Raw genomic sequence first — 21,287 nt, 5'->3', positions numbered from 1 at the left:
GTGGGTGAATGCAGTCTGTCTTGTCACTTTGAAGTCACTACGTCCCCATGGCTTGTCATCTCAGCCACGCAAGACTTGGGCTGGTTCTCTCCTAGCATAGCTTGACTGTGAAATGGCTTTTCAATAAAACAACAAGGAATATTGAAATATGTTTGGTTCTGATTTAATTTTTTAAAATCAACATTATATTTCAGACTGGTTTGATAACAATGGCTGATGATTTAAATGGCATAATTGTTCAAATTGAGAAGAATTAGACATGCCAAATCAAATTCAAGATTCATGTATTATATAGAATCACTGGCCAGAAGAATTTATATTTTTAGGCCCTAAATAATGCATTATTGGATCTAAAAGGTAGATAAAGGTATATCAGTAATCCAAAACAAAGCAAAAAAGACAGAATAAAAGCAGAAAAACACCAGCATTGAAGTTAATAAAAATTTTTTAGACTTCTCTGAAAAAATATAAACATCTAAAAAATGTATAAAAAATAAAAATCATAAAAACTTAATATTAATCAAAAAATCTATTTATGAGTCTCTTGAGGTTTCTTTATAAAAAGCAGATTATTTTTATTTTCAGCTGAAGTGGAAAAGAAATGTAAACATTTTGTGCAACAAAAAATGAATTTGTTTCCAAACAGCTCCATCACATATTTATGAAAAACCCTTCTAAGGCCAACTGCCTCCCAACATTTTCTTTTTGAATAAAATTATAGAATTGTATGCAAAAATCATATGCAGTATTGATTTCTATTAAAATTATATTTTTGCTCTGCAAAGACTTGCACACATATACTAACCACTAAGGACCAGGATCTAAAAATGCAAAACTTCATAGTCCTATTGGCAAGTGATCAAGAAGATGACATAGCGTCTGGATTGATCATTCCGAACTGGTCCATGAAGAATAAGTACATTTGTGAACCTGAGCATGTTTGTTTGCTGTAAATCCAACACAGACGGACACTCTCCATTGTGGATGCAGGAAAGCAGGTGCTGTGAGAATCTCCTCTTCCAGTGAAAATGGGACCAGGTTTCACACCATGCATTTTTTTTTTCCTCTTGAAAAGGTTGTGGTGGCTGACACAGGGTTGGCAGGGGGAACATGCAGCTGAATACCAAACTGAATTGTAAAATCCCTACTGTTCATCTTCAGTACCTAAAACACTGGTTATAAAAATAAGATGTGCGCAAGAGTAGCTGGCGCTGAGGCCAGAGGGCACAGACTGACTCTCACCCATGGGGCCAAACCCTTCTGGCTTACACAACATGGAGATTAACCAGCTCGTGGGAATGCCTAGAGACCACACAGAATAGCTGAACGAGGTCAGGTAATCACCAAAAAAGATGAGGAGGTGGTGATAAATGAAGAACACACATCTACAGTGAGGCCCAGGAGCCAAAAAGGACTGAAGTGTTGTGAAATTGCATTTACCATAACTCACTCTTTCTTCTAAAGTAACGGTAATATGACTGCTATCACAGCGGTGTAGCTGTAAATGATTACTCTAGGAGGCAGTCTGGGGAAAAGCTTTGAAGGGATCACTTTTTTTTTTTTTTTTTTACGATGACAAGAAAACTCAAGTGAATTGTAGAGTGTCCCTAGACTCCCCAGAGGAGAGCAATCTTCAGGTGTCTGCTAACCAATTTTTTTTTTTTCCCTAGAAGACAGTAAAACTCTTCTCTGAAGGACAATCAGATTTGAGAAGCTGTCACAGTAGCTTCTACTTTACTGTGAAGGGAAACCCTTATATAAAGCTGGGCCAAAGTCTCAGTATAGAAAATTCCCCTCCCCAGTCTGGCCAGTACTGCTCCATCATTCCACTGAAGCCAGAAGCCTGCAATTGCTGTAATTTGCAAGTTTGATATGGAGAGGAACCAATGAAAAACTCCACCAGGGGCTGTGTAGTTGCTATAACTGAGTGAGGAGAATCCATAGTTCCAAATTGCTGGAAAAGCAAAAAATAGTGCCTCTCATAAATGAAATCTTTTTCTGAGAATTTTCAAGTATGTTTAAAAATCTATTACTCAAAGGTTTGAAAACTTCATCAGCAAGTCATGACTTAATGTCCCTATTTGCATGAACACACACACAATCAAAACTAAATGATTTAATTTTAATCCACAATTTTTTACCACTCAAGCGACAATTATTTCTTTGAAAGTTTTGAACATGCAGTAGATGACACATCAGTCTTGAAAAATCTGAAAGCCTCATTTGTAGTGGATTTTATGTACATACCTCTTTTGAATTTAAAATAACTTCTTTCTTGATTACAAAGTTATCATAAAGGATAAAGCAACCAAGTAAGAGTATAATATATTTGCTGTTAGTGCAAATGATAATTCTGTTCTCCTGGATAAGGATTTTCAAGAGACTCCTAGCTTGAATGGCTATGCCTTTTATTAGAGAAACTAGATGCATGCTGAATATTACCATTTAAATTCTGTAGTCTGTTCAGGGAATCCATCTCCACTTTAATTGCATTTTCCTCTGTAGAATAAGAAATTATTTTACAGCTCTTAAAATTTGAAAGTATTTTAAGATTTAATTTTCTTTGAAAACCCAAACATGATAAATACCACATCCTTGAAAACAGATGCATCTCCAAAATTCTGAAATTAAGTTTAACTGTGAATGAGGTCTCAATATTTTAATTTTCTTTCATGAAAGCTATTAAGACTAAAGGTTATTGTGAGGCTAATTGTGCTAGTCTAAGTGCCAGTGAACAGAAATTATGGGGTCATTTATGTTTTATAACCCACCTCTTTATTAACATGCAGAGAGACAGGATGCAGCCACTGCACGTCCTCGATTTTTGAGGGAAACGGTGATGAAGAGAGTGCTGTCATTTAAATAAATAAATTCCTCTTTCCTTAATCTTGAAGGAGAGAAGTTTTAAGTATTCTGTGAAGACTTTGTACACAAAGTGAATATACAGATTTGAGGTACATGCCCTGAGAGGCTAAAAATTGTTTTGATTTTCCTGAGGAGAAACACCAAACAAAAGTATTTACTTACACCATCACTTCCATCGCTTCCCACAATTGTAAAATGTTGCAAAATACTGAGAAAATAGCGGTTAGATCTATGCTCGTTTTGGGATAAACACAGCACTTGCACTAAGGCTTACTGTAACAACAAATGTATTAGCAATTTCTCCGGATTTTTCAATATGAGTAATTTCTTCAAGAATTTGTACAGCTCAGTAAAATAGAAGAAAACAAGCATCCAGTTCTATGTTCGTATTATATTGTGCTTGCATTTAATGAAGTCATTCAACTATGCAGCCCTATTTCACCTCACTAGATCCATGTGTATTTCTACATTTTGAAAGAGCTCTCACCATCCTTGCTGAGTGTTTACTTCCATTGGAATTAATTTGGCATTGAGTGCTCTCATTTTTTGTCTCTCTGGAAAAGAAAGCAAACTGGCAAACAATCTGCATTTTGACTTACAACCTGATTTATGAGAGAAATCATTGGGGTCAAGTATGCTGAAACATACGTCTCTGAAGAGAATCGACACTCGCTAGTCTGAGGGGAAGAGAACCCCTCCACCAGACAGCAAACGCTGACTTGCAGAGCTGTCTGCTGTTGAGTGCTCTCCTGCCCTGCAGCTTACTCTTCTGCAGCACTATGGGATGAGCATGACAGCATTTAACAACCACTTTGGAGGTTACAATAATTACGCAGTGTATCAAGTGGAAAAGAATCAGACTCTGGTGGTCTACCCTTGCTTTTTGTTCGGTGGAGGTGTGGGAGGTTAGCTGATAATTACATTTCTAGTAATGATTTAATCCAGCCACTATAAGCATCACGCTTATGTCTGCTGAATAATATCAAGTCACACATTACTTGTAAGCATCACAAAACAAACAAACAAAATCTCCTCTGTCAGTGGAAAATACTTTCATCACCTGGTTAGGAAGAAAAGACTAATAAATGTAGACATGGCCTTGCTACAACTCTTTTAGAGATGTAACCCAAGTTTTGCTTTCTATTTGCTCACTTTTAGCTGTCCCTGCCATAAAACAAAAACTTTATGTGTTGAGGGAAATCTAAACACCCTGCTAGGTATTTCAGAAGCATGTTCAGCAAAACCGTCATGTCCTCAGGCATCAATGTATTTTTCTCTCAAACTCATTTAGCACAGAATACTGAAAAACTTACGACAATAGTTACATAGTAGCAGTTCAAAGAAAACACAGGCCTGGATAACAGACTGGTTTTTCCCTCAAGGAAAAGATTTGAAGTGTTTATAAATTGGAAACCAACACATTGTGTCTCAAATATTTTATACGATGTTGTAACGTAACTAACTAAAACTGACGCATATACCTCATATCCTGAATACAATGCTATGTTAACAAAACTGTCACCTGTAATGTGAGCAATTGAGAGCTCTTTTTCAATTGTTAGCATCTTAAAAATATGCAGCAGTTTGAACTGAAAACTCCTTCAAAACTAACACACACACCTTGCTGTTCTATACTTAATAGGTATTACACACCATAACTGCCAACATTTTCAGTTCTTGAATCTAAGTACGCACCGTGCACATCTGCAACTTTACAAATTACAATCCACCGACAACAAATGCTGATGTCAATTAAAAACCCTTTTATTAAGACTAATCCAAAACAGCAATTCTAATACTTTACAGTAACAATTTCAATGCATAATTTAAGAAAATTACTGATTTTTCACATCCTTTTCCTCTGTACATTCCTTCTTCTGTGTACATACTTTACATGGTAGTATCATTACAATTTCCCATTGGGATTACAGTACAAATAGTTTGAACCATATTTAGTGCAATTTCTTTAGTTCAAAGTGATGAACTCCTTCCTCAAAGGCTTCATAAATTGCTTCATAGCATGTATGCTGCTGCCACAAATCCATGAATTAGAATTATTTCCTTTAAATTTCAGGCTCCCATTGAATAAGCTGTCCAATTTCAACATGAGAAGTCATCTGATGATCGTTAACTATCAAGAAGCTGCACTATATTCTCTAAGCATTTTAAATAGTAGGCATGTAGCTCATTTTCTTCTGGCTGTGGAGTAGCTAAAAGGAAGAAAAAACAAGATTTGAACTTCTAGTTGATTCTTAATACAAAATTATTTTTTCAAAGATTGCATCAAATGCCTTGCTAGAATTCATGCTATTTTATGATCTTAACATCTACATTACAAGTAGCAAATCAAGTACTAATATTTTATGTTGCAAAGCCTGTTTGTTTTGTTTTTTAAAAGGCTAGGGTTTTTAGCAGCTTTCTAAGCCCCTGTTTAGTTGTAACAAATAAAAAGTGAAAACTGCCTTTTGATTATGCTGTGCTACAATGAGGTCACGCCTTGTTCTTGCCAAAATTTCTCCTTGGGTAGGGCAAAGTGGGAAATGAAAAATAACAATAGACGTTGAAAAATTCCCCCACTTGTACGCAGAAGAACAATCTACCATTTTAGCCCAATTATCACTGTAAAGTGATCAAAGCTTTAATGGGGTAGGCTAGTTGAGAACCTTAAAGCAGGAAAATATAGATGACAACTTCGCATGACTGTAAACTGTAACAATTACAGTTGCATAAAATCTTTCATACTCAATATTTTGATATTTAAATATTTATTGAATTAAAAATCAATCTTTCAGTCTAGGACTTTATGTTCTAAAGTAGTACATAAATAAATAGGGATCAAAGCTACAAGGTGTTAGTCTAAAAGCTGCATATTTCTACCTTGTCAATTCAACATAATATTTTGAAGTCTCTTATCAGTGGTAGTTATGCTATAAAGAACAATACAAACTTATCTATTTATTAACACAATATCAGTATATGAAATATTGCATTATATTTAATGGTTGACTCAGTAAAGGATGAGTTTGAAACAGTACATTGACAAAATCAATGGATTTGGGTGACAGTACAGGAAGAAGTATCATGAGACATTCTAGCAAAAATACATCTCCTCCTTATTAGGATACCGACAGTGTTCAATGTAGGCAGAAATTTTGTGGCAGTTCTGTTGTGCAAAATACTATTGGAACTCGGTATTATAAGCCCTCCAATTGATAAACCTCTTTGAGTACATCTATAGAGCAATTAAAATCAGTAGGAACACTCATTGGCTTAAAATGAAACATCTGCATGTTTTCGCAAGATCAGAGTCTTGATGTGACTAACAACCAATAAACCCATTATTAGGTACTGAAGCTCCAGCTACAGACCAGTGTTTGAACATCTTTCAAAATGAATGCTCTTGAGCTGAAGATAGCAACCTATCGTATAAAAGCTATTCAAATGATAGTTATGTTCAGTTACTTGAGCAAGAAACTCAAGCTTTCAGAAAGTCAGCTAACTGATGGTACAGTATTTTAAGACTGGCACAATGATCTGTTCTGATCCGTTCTCTGTGTGCCTGAACACAGTGAGGTTGAGCACTGTTAAGCAAAGTCAATGCTAAATGAACAATTTTTCTTATAACTAAATTTAAGAATTAACACAGAAGCGTGATATGCAAAGAAAGCATTTTGCTGCAAGCACCATCAAACCTATTCTTACAAACTAACCTTAGCAATTACCTGAGGTCTTATTTATAATTTGTTAACCAAGAGACATTTTTCTATATCTATAAGATGCCTAACCATAAAGCATATTGCTACTCATTATTTTAGAGACAAAAGTATCCTTTCAAAAACTTGTAGCACAACAAAAACTTACTGCGATGATATAAATTGAAATGTATTAATGATCTACCCAGTGGAAAGATACAGAATTGGCATTAGTTGGAACTAAGACTTACTTTTCTTCGCTAAAGAATAAGCCTCATCTATTCTTCTCCTTATTGATGGGTTCTTCAAAGTAACTTTTGCCTGTAGCAGACACAAACACACAAAATACAATGACTTGACTTTCTTCCCCACATGTTCACACTTTAACAGCAAAGTTTAGAAAATGACAATAATTCAGCAAAACATGAGATGCAGGAATTTTAGAATTAGCATATGACTGCATCATCATACAGATTGCATTTATATAAGCAGTCACGAATCACAGAGGACAAGCTGCCTCCTTACCATGTTGTTTAACCTCCTAGCCTGAGCAGCTATGTGATTAAAATAATAAAATGGAACTGCTACTGTAAACTTTATTTTTATTTACTTAAAGGTTACTGTATTGTTTACAGCATAATAAAATTAACATTACAATTTTTTTCATGTGTTTCTCAAATACTAACCTTCTGATAGTTGTGAAGCAAAGCCCAAAGCGAAGCTGCTCCTATTCTCTGAACAGCACAACTATCACTTTCCAAACAGGCAGACAGTACTGCAATCGCTTTATCTAATGAGAAAAATAAAAAAATCTCATCTAGAAAATATCATCAAAAACCCAGAAATATATTTACACGTCTCAGTATTTTGATGCTTGGAGTACACTTATTTCTATGACAAGTATCACTATGGCAGAGGAATTACAGAAACTTTATTATCAGATTAATTAAATTTAAATATGCTCACGAATTTGGCAGACTACATTGAAAGACGTGTGAAAAATATAGCAAACCAGAAATAAGCAATGCTAAAAAATTAAGCCATCAGTAATAAAACATGCATGTTATGTGCAGCCATCAGCTATGCACAGGGACTGAGTAAGCCATGAAACTGTTTTCGTAACTCCCACTAGCCACAATTAGAGCCACATCAGGATAGAAATTAAGATGTTTCTATTTTCCTTAGTACTTATTATGTAGATGATTTGTAACCAATAAGAAATATTTGCCACCCCACTGTAGGTGCCTTAATTTCCTAGCCTTCCTCTGAAGCCAGACTCTTCAAGTTTGCTTGTTCACTTCCTAATAAAAATTCACAGATTATGTAACTGAATAATGTATGCTTAATTAAGGCAGCAAATCAGCATCTTAGAAAAAAATTGAAAAGCATGGACACTATGGAAAACCTGCTGAGAACTTATAAAAAAGAGAGAAGCATTCTCTCTTCAATTAAATGAGGGAAAGAAACATGTTTTTTACAAACAACTGAGAAAAAAAATTCTGTGCATGTTGTTACATTAAATATATATGCCATGATCATAGCTTTATCATTATCATAAATGTTTTCTGCACATGACAGAACACAAAACAGTTTGTCTCAACATCCATGACTTGCAGGAGCTAATAAGGTTTTGTCCAACTGAAAGATAGGAACTTCCATGGTAGAAATATTTAAAAAAAAAAAAATTTCTAAAATTATTCCAAACTGACTGACACAAGCATCCTTCAACTCCCCCCTGAAAAACTAGCTGTTTGAGAAAACTGCAAGAATCCTTTCATTCGTAATGTGTTACTATATTCAAATGATCAGCCTCACAAAAATATTGATTTTTTTTTAAACTCTTTATTTGCTTTTTCTTTTGGTATATATTCTTATTTTAATTGCTTTTCTGCAAAAATATATGTTCTAGAATTACTTCTAGGAAAATAATCTTTATAAAAATGCCTTTCTAAATAGCAATATTGAGTTCTTGGTCAGTAACCTAAACTGCAATGAAAATATGGTATTCTGGAAGACACTCTATTCTCAGAGTAAAATAGCTTTACATACTTACCATTAGCTAATATCTTTGGTTTATTAGTTGGACTAAAACATATGTTATGTAGAATGAGAAGTGCTAGATGTTGGCTGCTCTTGTGTTTGTATTTACACATTTCCACAATCTGGTCTAAAAAACCATTTATCTTCATGATCATCTGCTGTCCATCTTCTCCAAAAGATATGTTCAGTAGCAGCTTTAGCCAAAGAGTAGACACATTACCAGGATTCTTATGGCTTCCTTTTGGTAATGAAAGGGACAAAAAGTTCTGCAGGAACTTATTCTGTCAGAAGGAAGAAAAAGGATGTTAGAATTTATAGTATTCCATGGTTTGTTTACTGCTGTTTGACCTTCCAATCTGCATACTTGACCAAAAACTAGTACTAATATTTCATTTACATATTTCAGGGAACCCTTTATTAATCAAAGATTGTTGAAAGAATTACATACGAAAAAGAATCCACATCTTGGTTAAAAAGTTAATATGGTAAAATACATTTTCTTCTGTAATAATTTATGCAGTGTAGATACATAAAAGTTGACCCAACGCAATATATTTCTTTAAAGGCTAATTCCTACCACTACATAAGCTTTGTTGCTTTGCGCATAGCATTTCTGCCCAAAAATAAGCTAGAAGCAATTTAACTGAATCCATGTGCTACTTACCTAATGCATTCTTGATTCCTTATTTATTATTGCTTGTGTTATTAGCAAATGTTAAAGGTATCATAGAATCATAGAATATCTCAAGTGGGAAGGGATGCATAAGGATCTATAGCACCCCCTCCCTTCACTGACAGCCATAGTAACGTCCTCTGGTTTTTATGCTTTGAAGAAAAAGATCTGTGTGCTGATATGGCATATACTACCACTTCCCAATCTCAGGGTTTGCCTCCACTTTAAGGAGATTCTGAGCAGGTGAAAATCTACTCCCCTGTTGCAAGAAGGAGATGTTCTAACATAACTTTCCTATGATGAAAAAGGTCCTTGACTAAATATTCCCAACATCAGTGACCCTCGACAACACATACAGGCATCTGGTCAAAAGCAAACAATCCAGTATACAAACTCATTGTGGTTTTCTTCACGTGAATATAATATTGGTAATTTAATTTTCAAAGATGGAATTAGTAACTCAGCATTGCCTACACTTATGAAAGCTGAGCTCAGGAGAGAGAATGAAGACTAAGTACTATCACACTAGAGTGAAACTCTGAGGACAAAAAAAGCCAAAACAATTCACAGAACAGAACAGCTACCATGGAAAAGATCTCAAACTGTTCGTTTGAGTATCACCTATTTTGTAACTGTATGGCCAGATTTTACACAATTAGCACCACAAAAAGATCGTATTTTCCCCTGCCTTTTCTTACAGGTAATTAGGTCCAACCACAGAACATTGTTAATGTAAATTGAAAGAAATTGTTGTCATTATTAAACTACTATAAAAGATGCTAAAAACAAATATACTTTTTATAATTTCTGTTTTGTTAGCTAGTTTATCACATCACCACTATAGTTGATTTTCTACATGGTTTGACTTCTTGTCTCAAGGCATTGAATGTATTTAAATGATCAAAGTTAAACTTTAAAGAAATAGGTTTTTCAAAGAACATTTGATAAAATAGAGTAAGGATCATTCCGTATGCAAATTAAACAGGGAAAAGACAATACTTACATTTATATAATAAGAATAGATTTCTACCTAACAGCCAATTACTGACATGTAGGACATCTTCTCTAAAACTGTAATTTTTATAAAGATTATGTTTCACACAGTATACTTAATAATTTCTACAATGTTTAATTTCTTTTTTACTCACATGCAGTTTGTTCTACTGTATGCTCACTTTCATGATCCACTAGTGATTGCTATCAATATATATGGGTATTAAAAATTTTACACCCCACTGAAACTGAGAGGTTATAAAAAGCTCTAGCAAAAATTGTGTAGTTCTATATGCTGTTTCTGTCCAGACTATGAATGCTGCACTTAGGGAACAGTAACACAACTAACTGAGAAGACACAATCGTTTTGATTCTCACAGAAGCATCTCTATATGATCACAGGACACTCCATATTGAAATATGAGGGTTTATTAAAAAGGAAAATGCATCCATCACATTGCTAAAATCATTAATATTATTTACTTACCTTCTGAATAATGCCTTTACAGTCATGAGACAGAGCAAGGTTAGAAAGAAGACAAAAGACCACCTGCTGAATTGGGCTGTTATCATTTGACACTTGGGAAGCCAATTTCAAGATGTTATGCATTAATGAATTGCCAGCTGCACTTCGTGCAGATGGAAGTGATGATTGTCCACTACTGGCCCAACAAAGTGAAGCACAACCTTAAAGAAATGAAATGTTTATCATATGAGAAATGCAAATATACATTAAAAAAAAACCAAAACATCTATAGAAAGAGCAGTCTAACAGCTCAAAGATTGAGATGGGACTTTTGAAAGGACTGGAGTTTCTTTTCTTTGACCCACAGTGAAGTCAATGGGTCATGCTTTGAATAGAAACATGCCTGAATGCAGCGGTTTACTGGAATAGGTGTCTACTGTCCTATTGTTCTAGAATCTAAAGAGGCAATTCTGCTATTAAACAGAAGCCATTGCTCCATCTCAGACAGTCTCCTTAAAAAACAGAACATTGTATCTAAGGCATTATACAATTATTTGGCATCAGAATCTGAAGGGACCCTCTGAAACTGGTTCAGAAAAAGAGGTGTCTCTACATCTGAAAGGTTTAATAAGTTTCTTAAAATATTTTCCTGAGAAATAAAAGCACTGCCTGCATCTGTCATTACCTTGTACCACAGTAGCATGCAAAATCCTATGCTAGAGAGATACAAGCTCAAATTAATACAGCAGCAGGGAACAACTAAGTTACCAACATGATGTTTATGCACAAATATGCATATATACCTTTTTATTTAGTGGCATTTGCCATCTGCAACAACGGTTAACTTCTTACATGGCAAAAGTAAATAAAAATGAGACAGTTTTTAACTGTTACAAATACCTACATGCATTTCTTTGTCTGACTACGCTAAGGGGAAGTGGTTAACCAGTTCAGAGTAGGTAAGTTTGGGTCACTTCATAAGCCAACTATTCTGAACAGAAAGAAAAAACATGATTAATCTAAAACCACTTGGCCTTATTAGCAAGGAAAGTAAAAATGCAGCTTAGAGTCAGTCAGAGTTAAGGAACAAGACTCTCAGAACTTCAGCTTGATTTCCAGTACATCACAGGACATTACATTTTAATTTTATATCTTGTGGTTGACTAATACATATTTGACCTCTCTTCAGCCCATATTAAAAAAATGTTTTTATGAAAAAAATCATTGCAAGCTCATTTAAGGTCTGGAGACATTAACTTAAAAAGAGGGTAAAAAAGCTCAGAGACTGTTCAGTTAATATATTTTAACCATTCTAACTCTTTCATGGTATCTTGACAGGGAGAAATCAACAGATACTTATACGTCTCTTCAAGCCACTAGCAAATCATTATCTGAGTCAATAACCAGGATATGGAATGAGACAAATTCATACTAGAAAAAAGAACAGGCTTCTAGTAGTGGGGATAATTACTCATCAATGGAAATAAAGGGTTTCCTCAAATGAAGAAGAGAATCCTTATGAAAAATATACAAATACAAGCTATTAAGCCCAATGCATAAATAAATGGAAGAAATTTAATACAGAATTAAATTAGATTATTGAGTGTTTCAAAACCAGAATATTCTCAATTAGGGCTGAATTACAAACTGTATAAAGTACTGATACACTGTTCCCTGTGAGAGAATTCCTAGAGCAGTATTTCTACAGTATACTATTCAGTTAGGCAGGACTTTCAGTGTAACCTTCAAACACAATGGTTTGAATTAAATGCTGTTTAATCCTTTAATACAATTGTACTCTTGCTAAATCCAACAGACTGAAATAGGATCCGAACAAAAGTCTTGAATGTATCAAAATCAAACCTCTTGATAGACTTTGATGGACCAGTGCTTTTATACTTTCCTCTTATGGTAGTAATAAACATTCTTTTCCCTTTATTATGCTTTTCTGTCTTAATTATTCTGGTTAAATATTTTGATGTATTACATCATAGAGTGACTCTCATACCTGCAGGATAGTTTGCAGTGTAGACACAAAGCAAATGCAGAGCTATTTGCATTGAGGAGTCATCTATTAGAAACCACGGCCATAGTGAATGCAGAACGGGAACAACATGAGCTTTGAGTGCTGCCATCTACAAGAACATGAGGAAGAATTTAAACTACTATACTATTAAATACTTTGAAAATGAAGTATAAATAGAGTAGGAAAAGCATATTCTTATCTTATTGTGTCCCATTAGTTTGCTTTAAAAGATTGTATGGAGAACTGACACCCTCATTTCAACACTAATGAAATTAACTCTATCCCAGTCAAAACCAGCACACGTTTTAATTACTGAGACATGCAAACAAAAGTAAAGATTTATTCATTCCAACTGTGATTGCTCAAGAGCTACCTATTCTAAAGTTTTATTCTACTCCAACTAAATTAATAATTGGAACTCAAAAAGCATGGAAATAGAGGTGTGCAGTTCTACAGAGCAAATGATAGAAAACTTCAGTTATCAACAGCAACCTCCTTCTCTCCTCCAAGCAATTCTCTCTGCAGACCCCTGATCAAAACAAGAAATATATTCCACAATAACCTTATCTCAGATTATGGCACAACCAAGTTATGGGGACCTTAGGGATAACCAGATGGCTTATTCAGGTCCATAATTTACATGGTGTTCTGTATACAAAAAGAATGCTAACACATGCCCTCAATAGGGGTACTTCTGGAAGGTCTGGAAGTCCTGTGGTTCCACCAATGTATTTGCTAAAAGTAGCATAAGTTGTATCACAATACCAAGACAAATTAAACTGTGAAAGAGAAAATGCAAACAAATGTGTGAAAGGTATCAGCAATAAGAAAGAGGAAGAATAGTGATCAGAAAGAAAGAATACAGAAAGAAGGAAAAAAAAAAGTAATGTAGTATTTTCCCCATGGAAAAAAACAGCAGAACTGAAGTAGAAAAGAAATTGAAAAGCACAGAGAAAAAGACAAAGAATGTGAAATGAAAAGAAGAAATTCAAAACAAGTTTCTGAGCAAGAAAAATGATGGGAAAAAAAAAAAAAACCAAACCAAGATGAAAACAAAATTGTGCCTTGCAGGATTAGTGTAATTTAACTCAGCCAAAGAAAAGTAAATGGCAAATTATTATTTAGGCTTTGTTTTGGGGGGGGTTTTTTTGTCTTTCAGAAAGGGAAAGGAAAAAAGGAGAGAGGAATAAGGAGAGGAAACTACTTTCCAAGATGTGAAGTGTATCTCCCATGTGCCTTTCTTGTGGCCCCACACTTTTCTTCACATCCATTTTTCACATTATATGCTTTGAAAATTGGAATTATTGATTTAAGCAAAGCAGAAGTGGGCATAAAGGATGATAGCCATCTGAAACCTTTGGGAGATGATGTTTCAATGTGAACATTGAGTTCCTAATGCATGTATGAAATATTCTTAGGAAGTGGGAATAATAATGAAATTTGAAGTACTTCCTGCCATTAATATCAAGCTTAAATTTAGTCAGCTTGAAAATAATTTCAAAGTAGAAAAAAAAATTATGATCTTCATTCACTAATTGAATGTGCTCACACTATTTTAGTATAAGAATACTTACTTTGCATTCTTCATTTCGAAAGAGGCAGTTTCTGAGGAGCTGCATAGAACACCTTAACTGCTTGATAAGGTTATCCTCCTATCCAGAGAAAAATATTTGAAGATCACCAACATAAGACCAGAATGAATTTTGTACAATGAGGAAAGAGATTTCAAAGGAGAGGTGCAAATCTAAGGCATCAACATTTGGGTAACATCTCTTCAGCAGAGTTTCCTTCTGATCTCAGGTAGGATTCATCTCAGCTAGCTTTAAACATGTATACTAAAGATATTTATAACAAGTTACTTGGAGTCATTCTCATCTCTCTTTATAACCCACAGATACTATTTCTAGGGGCACTGATTTGGCCAAATGCAGAGATCTGTAATGTAGAACTCTATTTCTGTTACAACTAATGAAGAATGGGTGGGAACACTTTCTGGGTATTTGTTCCATCCTAAAGCAGACATCTAAAGTCAAATGAATCACTCCCTAGAAGCACCTATTTTTCTTCCTTACATAAAACCAAGGATAAACTAGCTCTGTCTTGCAGATCTCTACATTTGGTCAGACCACGCCATCCTTATATTCCCAGTGTCTTAGTTCACTATCCTTAGTAACAGAAATAGTTTCCAGCCTGATAAGAATATTACAAAGATAAATACAGACCTTTGCACAGTGAGGTACTATACTGAGATTCAAGTACACAAGTAAACAAAAAAATCTATCTTCATGATAGTGCTGTGACACTAAAAGGCTAATGATGGCTGACCTAACTTCTATACAGTTGACATACTAAACCACTTCTGAAAGATGTTCAAATTCCAATAAGCTTGTTCACCACAGGAAACTATTTCTGTTTTATCAGGCATAAAGGAACAAAAATGTAAAATAGGATTCATGCTTAATCTCAGACAAGGTGAAGCAACAATGCTTGATTATAAATCATATCATCTACAGTTGATGACATTTAGAGATGAAGTAAAAGTCTATCAAAAAAGTTAATGTAAGTCAGGCGTAGGAGATGAAATAGAAACATACACGTCATCATTACAAATGCATTTTATGACTGGTTTGTCTCATTTTTAGCTAAATAAAACGCTGACTCTAAGATGTTCCTTCAAGAACTTCCATATGTATTAATTTATTTAATAAATACAAATAGCACTAAATCCTATAAAATGTCACAAGCTACAACTTACACTTAATGTGTAAACTTCTAGGAGGTTGAAAAAGTTATAGATTCTGTTGATGGCACTGTTTGTATTTATTTATTTATTTTAGGATATCTTGATTTTTACTAAGATCCTATTTTGAGGGGTTTTTTTGAAAGCTTGGCTATTTGTAAATACTTCATGACCTTGGTTAGCATCACAGTAATTATTGTGAAAGAAAAGGAGTATCAGGTAAAATGCTTCAGCCCTGAGAATGAAGCTAGATCAAACACATTTTTCCCAACAGTTAAAAGAAAAGAAAGAGAAAAAGAAAAGAAGCTCTGATAACTTCACTTTGAGAGTTGTGCCTCAAAGTGGGCTGAGGGGCAGTTTTGTGAATGATCAGCTAAACCTGACTATGAAAGCAATGTCTCAGCTTCCCTCACATGAAACTAGATTGCTTGTTGTTATGCACCACATATGATGAACAGCACACTTACATATGATGTAGCGACCTACAGTCTCAGCTCATCAGGGAAATCTGCCACAAAGTCTTTTGCAAATCCCTTTCAAATAATTCTTAATTAAACATAAACAGTCTTTCTGACCTCTCTCAGAGGCTCCTTTCCTTCAATTTCTTTCAAGTTTTAAATTCCTTCTACATTTAGCAGAGGAGCAAATGTCCCCAGCTTCTCCCTTCTCAACCCAAGAAATATAAAGAACCAGCTGACTTCAACCTTACTGGACATAGCCAGGGCTGGACACCTTTCAGCCTCCACCCTTGAAGAAGGGACAATAAATGTGTTTAGGAGATCTCAAGAAAAAATATTGTAGCCTTCAAATGTCAGAGTCAAACTCAAATTCTTTTAAGAGCTCATTGTTATAAAACATGGTTTCATGCTCTCACAAATCAAGGCTAATGTCTGTTTGTGCCAACGCCTCAGAAAAAAATACTATCGAGCTCAAACAATGCAGAAATATGCTGCAGGAAGATGTTTTCTGCAATTTCTGCTTTATGTGGGAGTGGACAAGATATCAAACTTGACAGCAGAGGTTATTGTCTGTATTTTAGTAATTCTCTTAGATGAAAGTGGTAGAAAACAAGCAGATTGCAACAAAAATCTTATGAAACTGTTGTATGATGGTAAGAAATAATCTATGTCTAGACGTGGTAAGGAAGAGCTGAGTGATGTGAAAGTCCGGAACAACTGGAAGGATGGCTAAAAAAAAAGCTAAACAAAGAAATTGTGAATGGAGAGAAGAAACTGGGAGTGCAGGCAGTGGAAGGAGTGAAAGTATGAGGTTAAAAAACAAACAAACAAACAAAAACAACAAACAACAAAAAAAACCCAAAACCAAAAAATCTCTGACAAGAAGTTAAAGCCAGGAACAATTGAGTCTGATGACAAGAGACCAAGACATCCAGACCAAGTATGCAGAAGGACAGAAAAATAATTAGAATTGGAAGTCAGATAATATGAGAAGGTAGAGAATAAAAAACTATGACTTACACGTGCAAGGAGACTGGAACTGGTTGTGGGGTGGGAGGGAGATTGACTGGTACAGGAACAGAAAAAAACAAAATGGCTAGCACTGGTTGAAAGACAGTGAGAAAGAAAACCTGAGAAACAGAAAAATTATTATTGTGGAAACAAGATGGGAAAAATTAGCTGGATTGGATAGGACCAGGAAGTCAAGGCTGAAGGTCCAACTATGTTTGAAAATAATACAGTACTCTTAGATATTGTTGTATGCTAAATAAATATCATAAATTGCAAGCACTGACAGGTGACAAGTGGATGAACATGTATGTGTGTGAATGTCCAAAACTGAACTTTTGAATTCTCAATCAGAAGCCTGCTACTTGCTGGCTTCAACCAGTTGCTAATTCTGGTAACCTGGACTAAAAGTGGGAAGTCCTGAATCCTCCAATTAATGAAAAGACATGAGACAGAACCACTAATTCGAAGCTGATCATGTGTGGTACTTTGCACATAGATTATTTAGATTAGGTAACCAGGAGCTTAGAGTTCTGGAAAGAAAAGCTGGTGGTGAAAAGAAGGATTCCTGAAAAGAAATGGTCTCTGAATGAAAGAAATGGGCCCAAAAAGAAGAATGTGAAGATCCTGGCTGGAGGAATAATCCTGCAAGTGGGAGAAAATCCTGGAGACCAGAGAGATGCATGGAGACAAACACCAGTGCATGTTCAGGGGCTTTGGCCAGTAACACCCAAGACTGATGCCTGAGTAGCTGCAAAGCATGAACTGATGTGATTTTCTGCCTGACTTTCCTGAACCAGCAGTCATCTCCATGTTGGAAAAGGAAGTTGAGACCTAGTGAACATAACTCTGGGTGGGAGAGCGAGTGTGTGAGAGAATCAAGTTGGTAAAAGCTCTAAAATCATCGAATCTTAAAGAAGCCCCAGTATCCAGATCTACTACAAGTTGCCATTTACTCTGCCTCACCCATGACAGATACCAACAGTATCTACCTCAAGAAAAAAAAACCAAAGCAAACAAAAGAGAGCTGGGAAGTGCCTTATCATATCAGTCTTTTGGTTTTTATAGTTACCTTTTTTTTCTGTGCTTTCCCAGGCTTTAGGGAATCCAAATTCAGCTGTGCATGAATATGTTTCATATTTTCTATACAGCTGTCTATCAGGTCAACTGGAAGACAAAAAATATTAACATTTAGAAGTTCATTCACAATCAAAAATATTTTAGGAAACATAATGTATCTTTCTTGCAATGATCTTGATTACTGTTATCCTCCTGAACTGAGATTTAAAGATTCAGATGTCCAAATTTTATGAGTTCATACTATATTGTTAACTTCTTGATATCAGGAAGTAACTAACAGTCTCCGAGATGGAGTGCATCTAGTTGAATGATCTCGAGAAGCAAGAATACATTTGAGTCCTCTTACAGAGGACTGTGAGAGGAATGCCCAAAGGAAGGACTGATAAGATGGAGAGGGGAGGATGATTTGGGAGGAAGAGGATAGCAACTCATAACTCTTCAGGATACCTTCAATGACACTGCCTAGAAGACTGAAGCTTCAAGACGTTAGGGCATACATTTATCTTGCCCAACTCTTCCGTAACAGCAGCAGATTTGCTGCATCTGAGGTGCGACAAATGAAAGAAAATGTTCAGTTGACTCAAAGTGTAAAATGTTGAGTTAGGCTCTTTTCTTGGGATCTAGAGTCTTTAATGTATTACAAGATCATAGGCTCATGGGATAATTCAAGTTGGAAGAGGTGGCCTCCAAAGGTGATACAGTCCAACCTCCTGCTCAAAGCAGAGTCAGCTATAAGATCAGGCAAGGTTTACCTGTGGCCTTATCCAGTTGGGTCTTGAAAATGTCCAAAGACAGAGACTGCACAGTATGTCTAGCCACTGCTTGACTGCCTTCAATGGGGAAACATTTCTTTATGGCCAGTCTGACCCTCACGTTTCAATTTATGCCTATTCTCTCTCATCCTCCTACACCATGCACTGCTGTGAAAAACCTGGCTCTGTCTTCTTCAAAACCTCATGCGTACAAGGCGGCTGCTATTAGGTCCTCCTGAAACCTTCTTTTCTCCAGGTTGAACAAGGCCAGTTCCCTCAGCCTCTCCTCTAAGGACAGTTGGACACAACCACTTTGGTGGCCCTCTGCCGAACTTGCTCCAGTTTGTTGATGTCTTTCTTGTCCTGGGCCAAAACTGGATGCATTATTCTAGATTTGGTCTAACAAGTGCTAAGTAGAGGAAAGATAATTCCTTCCCCTCAATCTACTGGCTGTGTTCCTGTTAATACAGCCCAGGATGCTGTTAGTCTTCTCACATTCAGCTCGCTGCCTACCAAGACCTCAAGATCCTTTTCAGCTCCCCAGTCAGCCTGTACTGCTGTAAGGGCTTGTTCCTTTCCAGGTGCAGGAGTTTGCATTTGTATCTTAAAAAGTAGTCCTTAAGAGCTGAACAGGTGATGTTAGAGCTACAGATAGCTTCGGGACATTGATTTGAACCCCAGAACTTCTCTTCCTCTTTTCTAAGATTTCTGTTACATCACAGCAAGGATGACTTGAAGGCTGCTCTAGCACAGAACATGATGCATTTCATGCACTGGTAGTGCCTTCACAGGATGTCAGGCCTTAGATGATCTAGTGGGTCATCAACAGAAAAAGAACCCTGATTGAAGCAAGGGCTGAGTAGACCACCAATACACTGGGAAAGAGCAGAAAGTAGGTATATAGCATAAGATTTGAAGTTCGGAGTTTTCTCCCACTACTGGGATCAGACATTGAGCAGATATATCTAGGCTATCTATTTCAGTGTAGTGTAGGTTTAAAGGACCAAACAAACCAACAGAGAGATGCAAGTAATGAGAAAGCACCCAAGACAAAGTGCACTTGGGCTGATTGGCAGGTATTAAATGCATGATACATGAGAAATGCAAATTAACCACTTCCCTCTGTGTTCTAGTGGGCACAAAAAGCCTTTGATTAGAGGTTTTTCTTAATTTTGTTTTACTACTGTAAAGTAAAAACCTTAGGCATGAAAGATATTGCATTTCAGGGGAAGAAGGTCCTACTTCAACTGTAAAATGGGAAGAAAGAAACAAAGAGGCAGGGAAGAACAAAGCCATGAAAAAGAAGTCTCTTCTTGTCTAGGTACAGCCATAACTGAAAACACAGGGCATACTTTCACCTACAAACCTGTATTGGCATAGCGTGAAACAAGAAATGGAAGATGCTGCCAGTGCAAAATCTCCAGTTTCAAACCGATGAATATGCCACTAGCAGTAAAAGCTCACAGGTCTCTTCTCACTCTAACACAGAGCTGTGATTTTGCCACAAATTTTTAGACTGGCTACAACATAATATTTTATCTGTAACTGAAAACTTTAATTATTAATAAGTTTTTTTCTGTAAAAATCTGAAAAAAAATGCCACTGAAAACTAGATCTTTTGTTTTGACAGAAAACATGATGATTTAAAAAGTATGTAAAACACCTGCAAGCATTTGATTCATAAATCATTTAACATACATTTTGAAATGCTCACCTTCCAAAGCACATTTCTGTGCAATTTTACTGACAGCTAATAGAGACAGCAATGCATTTGTAGCAACTTCTTTCAGCACATCCTTTGAAGATTTCCTTTCACAGACCTACAAATAATGCAATTTCATTACCAAAAAAGTGACCATATTAAAAGTAGTACTAATATCTATAAATATGTTGTCATAGTCTATATTTTCCTTTGGATGATTCATCACTAAATATAGTGATGATTCCTAACCAGAGTTCTCCCTCTCTATATTCATGTTTATAGTCTGTCTGCATTGAAGTGTTTGTGGTTTTTTTTAAATCAAAATGTTAATTTTATTTTTTTTTTCTCTCCTAAGCCCACTCCTCTTACTCTTTTCTTAACATGCTACCTTCCTAAAGCCTAGATTCCCAGACCTAGCATTCCAGACCTTTCCTAATATTCAGGATTGCTATTGCAGGCAATTCACTGACATGCTTTTAGTGCAATCTCACTTTTGTTCAACACAATGATGAAGAAGAGACATTAAATATCAGTGAAATTCTTTAGAATAAAAATACCATTGACACACAGATAATTTTTTTTAGATATCTTTCCAACCAGAGAAAAATGGTAGTTTGTCTTATTTTTGTGAGGCCTTTGTGAGCATCACTGTATTTCTAATAACATAAATGTAATCTCTGTGCTTTCAAAGGAATATTTATTTGGAGTCATATAACAAGATAGTTGAAAGACAAGGAGCTGTCTGTGCTTTATGTATTATCCACTAGAGAATTTTGTCCATCTAGCAATTTT

The 21,287-nt window shown here is 35.6% G+C and overlaps 1 protein-coding gene across 1 annotated transcript in view; it reads right to left on the bottom strand.

The window, feature by feature from the left end:
• Positions 1-4,623: 4,623 nt before the first annotated feature.
• RTTN (rotatin) overlaps positions 4,624-21,287 on the bottom strand; it is a 90,254-nt gene continuing 73,590 nt past the window's right edge. The window contains exons 41-49 of the mRNA XM_075494294.1: positions 20,508-20,613; positions 18,034-18,128; positions 14,330-14,407; positions 12,738-12,864; positions 10,751-10,950; positions 8,611-8,878; positions 7,244-7,347; positions 6,809-6,878; positions 4,624-5,075 (exon numbers count right to left, since the gene is read on the bottom strand). Of these exons, the coding sequence (XP_075350409.1) occupies positions 4,993-5,075; positions 6,809-6,878; positions 7,244-7,347; positions 8,611-8,878; positions 10,751-10,950; positions 12,738-12,864; positions 14,330-14,407; positions 18,034-18,128; positions 20,508-20,613 (1,131 nt within the window). The 3' untranslated portion in view covers positions 4,624-4,992. The remainder of the gene's footprint in view (positions 5,076-6,808; positions 6,879-7,243; positions 7,348-8,610; positions 8,879-10,750; positions 10,951-12,737; positions 12,865-14,329; positions 14,408-18,033; positions 18,129-20,507; positions 20,614-21,287) is intronic.

This window comes from Mycteria americana, chromosome 2, assembly GCF_035582795.1.
Source record: "Mycteria americana isolate JAX WOST 10 ecotype Jacksonville Zoo and Gardens chromosome 2, USCA_MyAme_1.0, whole genome shotgun sequence".
NCBI lineage: Eukaryota > Metazoa > Chordata > Aves > Ciconiiformes > Ciconiidae > Mycteria > Mycteria americana.
Note: the sequence above shows the minus strand (reverse complement) of the source record. Positions and strands in the feature narration are given on the sequence as shown.